The sequence below is a fragment of the Neolamprologus multifasciatus genome, chromosome 16 (genome assembly GCF_963576455.1).
Source record: "Neolamprologus multifasciatus chromosome 16, fNeoMul1.2, whole genome shotgun sequence".
Classification (NCBI taxonomy): domain Eukaryota; kingdom Metazoa; phylum Chordata; class Actinopteri; order Cichliformes; family Cichlidae; genus Neolamprologus; species Neolamprologus multifasciatus.
In genome coordinates this window covers 22177018-22188858 of record NC_140454.1, presented here as the reverse complement: position 1 = coordinate 22188858, position 11841 = coordinate 22177018, and the positions used below count along the sequence as shown (strand labels likewise).

Genomic DNA, 11841 nt, shown 5'->3' with positions numbered 1-11841 from the left:
ATGTATCACTTTATAAAGTGACCAATAGGTTATTTATGTTTTATCTATGAAATCCTTTTGCTAGTCCATTTTGTTAGCATAGATCTTGAAAAGACGGAAAGCATTTCTGTTACAACAAGCAGAATAGCCATGAAAGTTTACTTTATTAGATAATCTATATCTATATGATACTTTGTATTGTATTGTCACGATCTCGTTTAGATTTTTTTGCTATGATAAAAGCACAACAGATTTTAGTTCACAAACAAGAGAAAACCTTTATATTTCAAATACAAATTTTATGAACAGAGTTGCCAGAAAAAATATTACATTTACATTTTTTAAAAAATAGATCTTTAAATAGTCTCTCCAACAATAGCTTAATATACATATGTGACAAATCTTTGAGCAGTCATACAAAAGAATGCCTTCAATTTTCCAGATCGACTGCAATGTTTGAGTCTTCACATAGCAACTCAACTGGGAGGGGCATGCGGGAAATATGAACTATATATTACATATCTATTCATCTCCAATAAGCCATTTAACAAAAAAGATTAGACCTGCTTGGCATACTGCTAAATGTAAAAAGATGGAAGACAAAAAAGACCATGCAAAGTTTCAAATAAACACCTATTAAACGCTTAAGAATAAAAATAAGTACTGTTTTTAATATGATGCCTAGCTAGCTACTTAATACAGTAGTTGAATACAGCCTGAGTGTACTGATCTGAAAACTGGAAACCTGAAACAATGAAAAACAAATAAAAAAGTTTTAAATTAAAAACACCTGATAATCAACAAGGAGACGTTTAAATGAGCCACATAAATTTGTTTAACACAATCAAGTCGTGTAGAAACGGATGGCAGAGACACGGCGGCCACTATAGCACCTTTAATCAATCCTGCATCAGTAAGTGACAAATGTTGTGAAGTAAAATTATACAGTATGTGTACAAAGTGTAAAACAAATACTGTGTATTCATACTCTTTCTCTGCCATCCAGTTGTTACAACAAAGCCCTTTTTCAGATGTCAAAAAACAATGCAACACCAGTACATTTAATCTCATCATGTACAAAGTAATGAACTTAATAAACTGTCTAGTTAAATATTTTTCTGTAAATTATTTGCTAATATATAATATAGACTCTAAAAGGAAGAGTAAAGAATCAGTGAATTTACTGCAGTGATGAATCTAACAGTAAACTAAGTAAAGTCCATGACTTAACTGTATAAATACCTATGTACATTTAAAGTTTCACATCTCACCTTGTTCAGTCACTAATTTCTCCTCTTTTTTTCTTTGTGTGTTCATCTTAAGCCTGAGACACTAAAGAGGTTTCACAAAATTGTATCAATAAGCTCAAATATTGTCAGATTGGAGTAAATACAGTACAAAGGGCGGATAAAACCCGACAGTCTCACTTCTCAGCAATTTTTTTAGTATAATCTTTGTTTTTGATCTGTGGTAAACAGAATGTTTCATGTCTATTACATATTTTTGGAAATTAATAAAACTGGAAATACTATTTTTCCATATTTCTGTTACTAGAATAATGTGTCCTGTCTCATTTTCTCTCTTTATCTCATTTGCATGAACAACAAAAGAACTTGTTGAAGTACAGCAAATACAGGCAAGTGGAGTTACTACAAAACATATTTACATTATAAAATGAATTGCCTTTGGTGGTCCCTCAGTTGATTTCTTGTGAAAAGAAAGGTTGTTGTGCTTTGCGTTCTAGTGCTCCATACTAGTGTTAACTGAAAGAAGACATCATGGTGAAACATGTCTCTGCGCCTCTTATCTATGTCATTGTTCAACAGACCAGGGGTGGAAGTGTGTAGTATCCAGCAGCATTTTCCCTAGCCAATGTAGAAGCCAAGGGTACCAGTGCAGCCCATCATTCTGTGCTTCTGATGGCCCAATCAGGCTGTAGAAGAGTCGTAGTGGGGCCAGGGCCCAGTGGGACAAATGGTGACTGTCCACAGCAGCATAACAAGATGCCAATACACCATTTACCACTATAGACCCATGCTGGGTGAGTGGGGCATACAAGCCAATGCTCCTCTGCTCGTTCACAAAGGTCACAACTGAAAGTTTTGGCTGTGACTTCACTTCCCCTGCCGATGTAAACACACACTGTCCTGGCTGGACCTCGCTGGCAAAAACTGTCCTCTGACCTACTCCCCATCTAGGCCTGCCTTCCCACGTGGAACCCGATAAGGGCTCTTCCTCTGGCTGATTCAGCCCAGCAGTGCAGTCTGTGACAAAGATCAGGTGAGCAGCTGTGAGAGTAATATTGAATCCTGCATCAGTCCCAATTACATAAAAGATCTTTGAGGCATTGGGCTGGCGGTCCAGAAAGGATAGGACTGGGCTGTAGAGAAAAGGACCATGGCCGTCTGCTGTTGAGGAAGCCAAGACCCGATCACCAGGGAGGAGGTCACGCATCTGTTTAGCAGCACCAGCTTCAACAACAACCTGAGCGTCACCAGGGAAACAACCGCCGGTTTTGGCTGCCACAGAGTGTTCTGTTGAATTGAAGAACAAAAGACATGATGATGTTATTTGTAATTATTTAGTGCTAATGCAAGAATGAAAAGCATAAAGAGAGAGAAATGTTGGAGGTCCTCTCAGGAGAGGAGAACAGGCACCGTGGCATTTGGTCTCCTACAGGGATTTCACATTTTTCTGGGTCACTGAGTATAAAGCAAGTAAGACTTTGACTCTCGAAGAACTTTATCTCAGTGGATTAGTGGTGGATTGTTAACACATGTATAAATTATGACTCAAAGTCAAGGTTCAAACTGCTTTTTTGTCTATCTGATTCTTGCCCTCTTCTTGTGCTTAGAAACTATGCACACACAGAAACCCACTTCAGAAAAATAATGTTTTTATCTGCTTTTAAACAAACCAATTAAGAGCTGATCGCTGGATTTTTAAACTATTACTTGTCCTTTCATTGTGTGAGGCAATCTTTAAATATGGTTATGTGTCATTGTAACCATTTTATAATGCTTACAATAAATTTATATGATTTGAAATACAAGAAATAGTTCCCAAAACATTTTTTTAAGGCAAATCAATTTCTTGGGGTAATGGGAATCTTACAAAAAAGACAACAAAGCAAAATATCAGCCAATGCTTTAACTTCATATTTTTCACGTATTGCCCTCTGTTACGGAAACAGTGTTCAGTGCCATGGTATGTACATGTACTGTATTTCTATCTTTCTGAAGTAGGTTTTTCATGTTAACAGTTAGCAGAGTAATAACAGAGAAACATCCTTTCTTTTACTATTTTATTTTGCTCTTGCCGAAGTGCCAGTGTTGCAGAGTATATCTGAGCTATTTGGCCCTTTAAGACACAGTGAGATGAGGTGTCAAAAAGGGGTAGTCTGCAAGAGCTAATGGATAACCAGCTGATTGTATCACCACAGTCAGAGCACGGCCTGGGGTCAGAGAGCCAGGAAAGTACACAGACTCTGGTTCTAGATATTGTTTTTAAACTGGGTCACATGCACATGCACAGTCTCAGCAGTTCTATACACACTGAGACATCACAATGGGCTCGAATCTTAGCAAAGAATCCTGCTATTACTAAGCACTATACGGTACTACCGTCTTAAATGAACTGGGAGAACAATAGAATAGAATAGAATAGAATAGAATAGAATAGAATAGAATAGAATAGAATAATTAATGCAAAATATTTGTGAAACAGAAATGAATCACTGTAAATGTGCGTGGGTGTTTGTGTGAGAGGGCTGTCTTAAGGCAGCCAAATATTTGTCCAAGGTGTGTGCCGGTAAGCCTGAAGGCTGCAGAGACCAGGGGGTGATAAGACTCAGATAAGCGATCTCAGAGAAACCTACTGAAGGAAAAGCAATAGCGAACAAAGAGAGAGTTAATCATCTCACAGGCTACTAACCTCAGCAGACTGCTAGAATGCAGTTTGGCATCAAATAACTGGTGGTACCAGACATGGGTAAATGGATTTCTTAAGTGTCTTAAAAGTTAGAATAACTGGAGGTGGAATGCTTTCAGCTATTGTTTGCATGAAGAAAGTATCTGATAAAGTATGTGTACTGAAATATTATGGATCTACTACAAAAATGCAGATTGAATATACAGTCAAGAATACAGAAAACACTATTATGTCAAGCAATTTAAGTATTCATCTTTCATGGTTTTTGACCACAAATGTGGTACTACATATAGAGTATTAGCTATTAGTCTTGTACTGAATGCAGAAAAGCCTACTTACATTTGTTTCCATTCATTTCATCCACACGTTGTACAGCTAAATATCCTAAAACCTTGATAACTAACGATTTACATAATGACTATACAACATCTATTAAGACCAACATGTGAGGCTGAACTGGGCAAAGAGCACAGGTGCACAACCTGCTTTGATTGGCTCCCAGTAGACCATACACTTAAGCACACACCCAGAGTGTTAATAAAGGCAATGAATGGGAAACTAAACCATTAGTGGCTCACTGTCAAATGGTCTAGCATCAGCCTCATTAGCAGTAATAACAGCTGAACACAAAAGCAAAAACACACAAAGAGGCACTTTGATAATGCATACATACTGTGCACTGTTCTAATTTCCATCTCTTACCTGACTTGACGCTACAGTGAATGTGGGCTTTGGACTCGTAATAGACCCAGTCAAATCCAGCTTCTACAGCCAAGCGAGCCAACATAGCATACTTATTCCTGTCCCTGTCAGGAGGACAAAAATTTATAGTTAACTTCCAGCATGAGTCCATCTGAATTAAAATTCACAAAAAAGACCATTTCTACTTTGACATTTATGTAGACAAGTTGTAAGGAAGGAATTTTTCCCACATTCAGACTAAAATATGTAAACTTGCTATCAGCTAAAAAAATGTGGTGTATTTGTTTACCAATTGCTTGACTCATCACATTGCAGATAAGTTAACTGACAGTTTAACTTGTTGAGTGTCACAGTTCACACGCTACAAGCCCGGCCTATTCACAGCACATAACTTATTCTAGCCTACCTGTCTGATGTGGTGATGTCGACAGCACGCCCCTCATAATGCAATGAGTCCTCTGAATGATGACCATCCTCATCCCAGCCCTCCGTCACTCTCAACTTCACACCTGGCCACATGTTCATCACAGAGATGGCCAGAGAATTTAGCTTGTCTTTACACCGCTAAGAGAGGAACGAACAAGAACAAAAGGAAAGCAGACTGTTAGAAACATAAAGAAATCTTCTAGTCACAGTATCACTTAAACTTGAGAAGAAACGTATATGAAAAATTTATTGCAATGAAATGTCTCTGAAGAATGATTACATCGTGGCAATCAACAAAGGAAAAGAAAAAACATTTTACAGTGTGGACAGTGTGTTTCTGATAAATCTGTTAATCAGGGGCATTATGTGGTGACAATAGATGGATCATGGATGACAACAGCAGAGCCCAGTAAGATAACTAGCAGGAAAGCATGAGTGACTAAAATAATAATCATCTTCATCAAAATAAATACAAGATACCTCAGATTGTAAAAAAAACACAAAAGAATCTGCAAATAGTCATTGTATATTAAAAATGTGCCAGATGGGTTTTTTCCAGATTGTTAGAAGCATTATTATTTTTGGTTTATGTTAGTCCTTTGATCAATGAATGAACGTAGGATTAATTGAATTAGCCAATCTGTTTAAAGGTTCACAATTAAAAAAGAGCTTTAAAAAAAACAGGGTGTGTTTTGTTTTTGTTTTTTGTGTGTGCTTGTTGGCCAAATGAACACTGTGATATGAAAACAGCACTGATATTAATATTTGATGGGAAAAGATACCTCGGGACCCAAAGGCGGCGACTTTACGCACACCAAAGTTTATGTCTAGGCATGAAAACCGTGCAGATTGGCGACGACCGAGACTCACTTGGTGCGTGAGTAAAAGAAACACTAAAAGTCTATAACAGTTCAGTATGTCAGGCAGCAAAACCCAGAGGACCAGGAGTCAATGAAATCAATCACTGTAGTTCAAACATCTGACTGACCAGAGATATTGAGCAGACAACTGGATGCAACAGTGTAACTAACCTAGTCACTCAACTCCTTGTGGTATGCTTGCTACAATCAACTTTCAACCGATTCTTTCTTTATAAAAACAAAGAAAAGAAAAAGAAAGAAAAAGAAAGAAAGAAAGCTTTTCCCCCGTTTTGCAATACCAGGTATATTTAGGAATGCTGGCCTGTATCGCATCTTTGCGAACGTATACGTAGGCTACTCATTCATCCCCCTTCTCACCTGGGTCATTAGCCTGTCGGCGCCCGTGTCCTCCTCATCTTTAAAGATTATGTCTGTATTGTAGTTTGGCGTCAGCTCTTTAAAGCGCTCGGAGTTGCGTGTTATCTTGCCCTCGGGACGCCCGCTGGCTCCTAGGGTCTTCTCGGCGACGTTTGGGCTGAACTGCTTGTAGGCAAGCGGGATGAGCTTTTTCGGGAGCCGCCTTTTGCCGTACCCCCTCCCCGGCCCGCAGCCCTCCGAGGCAGGTGCGAGGAGGAGGAGGACCAAGGCACACAGAGAGGCGGTAAGAAGGAGGAAGGAGATCCGCATCGCCCCGGGGGGAGGGAGGACTCTCCCGGGGGAGAGAGATGTCTTCAGTACCTCCGCGGTTTGGCTACCGACTCCATCGTCCGTGACAGTTGCAAATCCACGTCCGAAAAACTCGGATAAAAGAAGCTCAGCACCTCGGCTGCACGGGACACCATTTGGATACCAAAAAGTTTCTAGCTTTTCCAGAACATCGACCCTGTATTGAGAAACTTCGCTCGCACCGCCTTACAGAATCAACAGTAAGTGTGCAGGCTGTAAAGTCCGTGCATTTTAAACAAACAGGTTCAAAGTCGATTTGGTGGGTGAGAGAGTTAAAGAGAGAGAGCGGTTACTGATATCCAAGTTGCAGTGTTGTGGTTTCTCTCCCCCTCTTTCTTTTCCTCTGGGAAACTGTCATAACAGCAGCCACTTTTGCCTGCTCTTTGGTTGGTGCCCTCTCTGGGTTGAAGGCTTTTCCTCTCCATATGCGGCCGGCGTGCAACAAGCTGCAGCTTTCCAGTTGAATTGAAGGGATTTGAGTGATCCAAAACGATCTGTTGCCACTTCAGACCGCACCCTGCCAGTCCTGCCCTCCTCTCTCTCCTTTGCTCCCTCTGTTCCTATACTCTGCCACCCACCCCGCCCCTCTTGGGCACAGGGTGCACTGGAGAGTCCCGTCCACACTCTGCTGGCAGACAGGCAAGCAGCAAACACAAGTTTGCCCTTTATTGCTGCCACTTCACATTTCCAGTTGTTGTCTATGTCTTTCTGTGCCCTTGACAGCTCTGTACTCTGACAGCCCTGCTTTTTGTTTTACATTGTAAACAACAATCACAATCAATTAAAGCAATCAATTTCCTGGAGTAGACTGCCACAATTTTTTCCCGGCTGCATAACGATCAAGGGTCATTAGTTGGCTTGATGTTGGATGACTGACTGCATAATAGGGTAATTACCAGTGGTGAGACATACTAATTGCCTGGATGTTTAGCAGGTAGATTGCTTGGCAGAAAAACTGATTTGCTGACTGACTGACAGAATGTTGAACGGCTAGTTGACTGACTGAGTTACAGCAGGGACAATTAGTCTTAAATGAGTGCTCTAATAAATAACCAATAGTACTAACTTTATGTCAGTTTTCTAAAATGGACATCTTTAATTTAAAAGCTTTTGGCTACTTGGTTCTCTTGCTGCCTATAGGTGAAGCACACATCCACATGCACACACAAACACACACACAAGCAAACCCAACCCCTCCAAATTAGCTCTTCAAATATTTGCCAGCAGAAAATCAGTGGTCTCACCACTGTTTCTCAATGCTGGCTCCTTGGAATGAATTAAACTGTACAAGGCTGAGGCTTTCCACAGTTTACGTTTTATTATTTGTGTCTGTAAACACCGTAAAGTATTTTTTGCTGCAACACTGCTTTTCATGTGTCTTGATGGGACACTGAAAGGCAAATAGAGAGATTCACACAGAGTAAACAGCCATCTATTTTTGTTTTTGCCTTTAAGCTGAAACAGAGCACATACTGACACTTGTGTGAATTCATTAAATTTTTCCTGGTATGGAGCATGCAGACTAGTTCAAATAAATCAAAATTTGTCAGATAGAGGTGTCAGTGTTTTGCCAAATTTGGTTCTAGCTTTGCAAAATGGAATAGCTCCCATAATGCAGTTTAATCTTATTGGGAACTTGTGCTACTCCATGAATAAAAAGCTTTTTGGGGGCATGGTCAGTGACTTTTCAAAGATATCACTGTTAAGAGTTTCTTTTAATGACTGTTCCTTAAATTGTAGCAGTGTTAACAAATAAAAGAAAGGTTTCACTATTTGGGCAGTATACTTATTTACTTCCTCACAGCTAAGAAGATCATGGATGTATGGATGGTGTCTGTGAAATTATGATTGAATTAATATAAATGTGCAGTTGTTATATCTGCACTTCATCGTCTGGATTGCTTATCCTATTAACAAATAATGAAGATGGCTTTCTAAGTGTTTGACATTTTCCCACTCTTCACGTAAAACAGCGTATTTCTTTCACCAGTTTAGCAACCTCATGAAGTCTCCACCAGTCAACTGCTGCCACATGCTGCCGCCAGTCAACTTCACAGCCAAAAATCTGTGTCTACATGTGCATACCGCATGATCCAGTGTCATAATTATCAGAGACAATTCAGATAATTCAGGGATAGCCAAGCTAACTGTGCCTCACTGCTTTAAATATCACATTATTGGGAGTTTTTAGTTCCTTTGCTCTCCTAAGCAGCAAAAGACTGAACCCCGAAAATGCTATCATTCACCAAGTTAGCATCTTGCACATTTTTGTTCTTGCACCAGTTGCAGATGCTGATGCAGGTACTGAGATTTTTCAGTCACATGTCAGCTAACCATGCGAGGTTAACTTCTCTGCCATTTTGGATGTGTGGCGATGTAACATCCCAATCACACAGGCCTAGAATCTGAGCTAGCAACCACCATTGACCAGTAAAAATGTGTAGTCTATTCCCTGACAGGTTCTTGAGTGGTTGCTGAAGGTTGATGGAGGTCTCTGTGAAATTGGTTGCTAAAGCTCCAATCACATAGGCAGTCAGTGACCTCCCCTTCCTCCCAACCAACATTTACAAAGGAAAAACTTTCTTGATTTCTTGTGTATGTTGTAGGGTGTATTTCTTGACCTCCTTGGAATTTATTTGGTTTCACTGCTATCAGACTGTCACTGTGCTCTGTAGTTAGTGAATGTCTGTGTTTGCAAACACTCACCTACTCTCCAAGAAACTATAAAATATTTGCTTGAAAGTAAAAGTTACACCTTTTGAAATGTGTTTACTGCAGCGCTAAGGCACAACTTTTACACTGAAGGTGAACTTTCTCCATTTCCAGATTGGGGACTTTTTTTTACTCTTACTTATAATACACATTACACATTACAATACACATTTTCCCCAGTGGTTGTGTCATATATAATGTGGCAGACAACTTCACGTGTGAAACATCTATAGCCATTGTAAAGACCTTTGCACCATTCTGACCATAAAGGTGCCATTTATAGCTAAACAGCAATGCACATTTCACTAAAACTGACCTGCTGTGACCACTTACATACACATTATCAGCGGTGGTACTTGTGCTGGCGCCATGTATGTAAGAATTGCTTCACTTTGTTTATTATGTGTGAGAAGAAATCTATATGCAAATTTGCATGTGCCACACTTGCACAAGCATGTGTTTTCCTGTAACTATCAATAATTTGTGGATGTGCGTGAGCGTGTGTGTGTCATCCTTCCTTTGAAGATCATAAATACAGGCGTGGTTCCAGGCAGGCCCGCTGCCTATTCAGCGTGGCTGTCGACAATGCCTCAGAAGTGGTCACATTCTCCCATCCATCCATCCCTCCCTTCATCCATCCATCTCTCAGTTCTTCTTGGCCTCAAAAGACGACACTATGGCGTTTCAAGAAGACAACATTCTGATCAGATCAAACCAAAGTGGAGCCTGACACACCCCCACCCAAAATCTTGTCTCCCTGTTACTATTCATCAACCTGTCAGTTTCTTTGCTGTACACTATTCCTGTAAACTATTCCTGTCAGGCTCTTTCAGCAGAACTAAAATGGTTCACATAAAGTAAGGTATGAGCTCAAACACACAACCGTAAACGCAAAGACACACATATCTAGGCATGTGTACACAGTACACACACATATGCCAGGCCAGCCGACAAACCAACCAAGCATCAGGCCCTCATTCATTGATGTTTGTTAAAGTTATTAATTTTCTCTGTGAAATAAGAGACCATGGTGGCAGGACAGAAGGAGATGGGTGCCAGCCCCAGAATCTCCCTCTGCTTTCATCTGCTGACACTGAGGCTCAATGAGTCCACAGCCTTTGCATGGGCATCGGGGTTACCCACGCATACCCGGGGCCCTAACCAACAAAGGCTCTGAATCGGGCAAAAGGAGGAAGACACAGATGAAAGAAAATTCCAAAAGGAAGTGAAAAGAAAGGGATGGAAAAGATGTTAAAAATGATTATACAGAAAAACTGAATCATAATGAAAGACAGTGAGAAAATTTAACAAAGCGACTGTGACTATGCCAGGAAATTTGGATAGACAAATGAGAGAGCAAGATGTAAATTAAGAAGTTGATTAAAAAAAACCAGAGTTTTTGAATGAGTGTTTGAATGAGTAAGAGACAGCAAATGGCTTGGCACATTAGCTAGTAAACAAGTGAGTTTGGGTTGTTTTTCAGTCAGTTGAAGCTAGCGTGTTTGTGGCTTGTGGTGGATTGCTGTAATGGGGGTTAAAGGACGTTATGCTCAAGGTAACAACAGCTGGTGGCTAAAACCACCATCCCTCTTCCTCCTCCTCCTCCTCCTTCTTCTTCTGTCCCTCCACACACTCCAGCATCAAACCCCAGACCGCAATAAACACCTAAAACTATGCCTATATGTAGTCGGCTTCTAAGCAGCATAGTGGGAATATATGAAATCTTCTAAGCCTTAATCTTCCAAAACAAGGAGATAAAACAACGTGGGCATTTTTTATACTTTATATATTTTACCATACATATTTTTGGCAGTGAGTGCCACTTAGCCATTGCCAGCAGTTAAGATGGTAAGCTGGAGCTAACATGTCAGCCAGTGAAAACCACACTGACCAAACCTGTCTGTCAATTGGTTGAGAATGGCACCAATACTAGTCTTGCTAAAGTCCAGTTCAGTGCAGAGTGTTTGGTTTGAGAGCAGACAGAAGGAACATAAAAGCAGGATGATATAAAAGTGGAGCCCAGGCTAAATGTGTCTTGGAGTTAGCGGGCTAGGCTAGCCACCGCATGGCTAAAGCAAACAAAGAGCTACCCAGGGGACTGAAGTAGGCTGTGCTGTGCTCTGACATTAAACACATAGCCACGGAGAGATGGAAACACACATGCATGCACTCAAATACATGCATACAGAAGTACCCAACTGCAGGTATAGACACAGCCACAAGTTGTTAAATAGAGAGGTTACATGCACGCACGCATGCATGTACATGAACACGTGCAACATTTAGATAAGCATTAATGCTTTTTTACAAAGTTGCACTTAGTAAAGTAAATATAGATATTGCATATTGAAATGCCAATAAAATCCACTCCATGGGGGGGGGGGGGGGGGGGGGTCCTTACATGTGTGTTCATGTTACAGTGAAATGTTATATTAAAAATGGCTTGCTCCAAATTTGCCATTTCATTCATCGATCCATCCAGTTATCCAGCTGAGGGTTATGGGAG

General features: G+C 40.4%; 1 protein-coding gene across 1 annotated transcript; it reads right to left on the bottom strand.

Moving 5' to 3' along the window:
* Positions 1-111: 111 nt before the first annotated feature.
* On the bottom strand, positions 112-11629 carry LOC146500827 (indian hedgehog B protein-like). The gene is made up of 4 exons (XM_085134741.1): positions 6276-11629; positions 5018-5175; positions 4612-4715; positions 112-2513 (listed from the first exon to the last, which is right to left on the bottom strand). The coding sequence occupies exons 1-4, from the start codon at positions 6582-6584 to the stop codon at positions 1792-1794; spliced, it is 1293 nt and encodes a 430-aa protein (XP_084990867.1). The 5' UTR covers positions 6585-11629; the 3' UTR covers positions 112-1791.
* Positions 11630-11841: the final 212 nt, after the last annotated feature.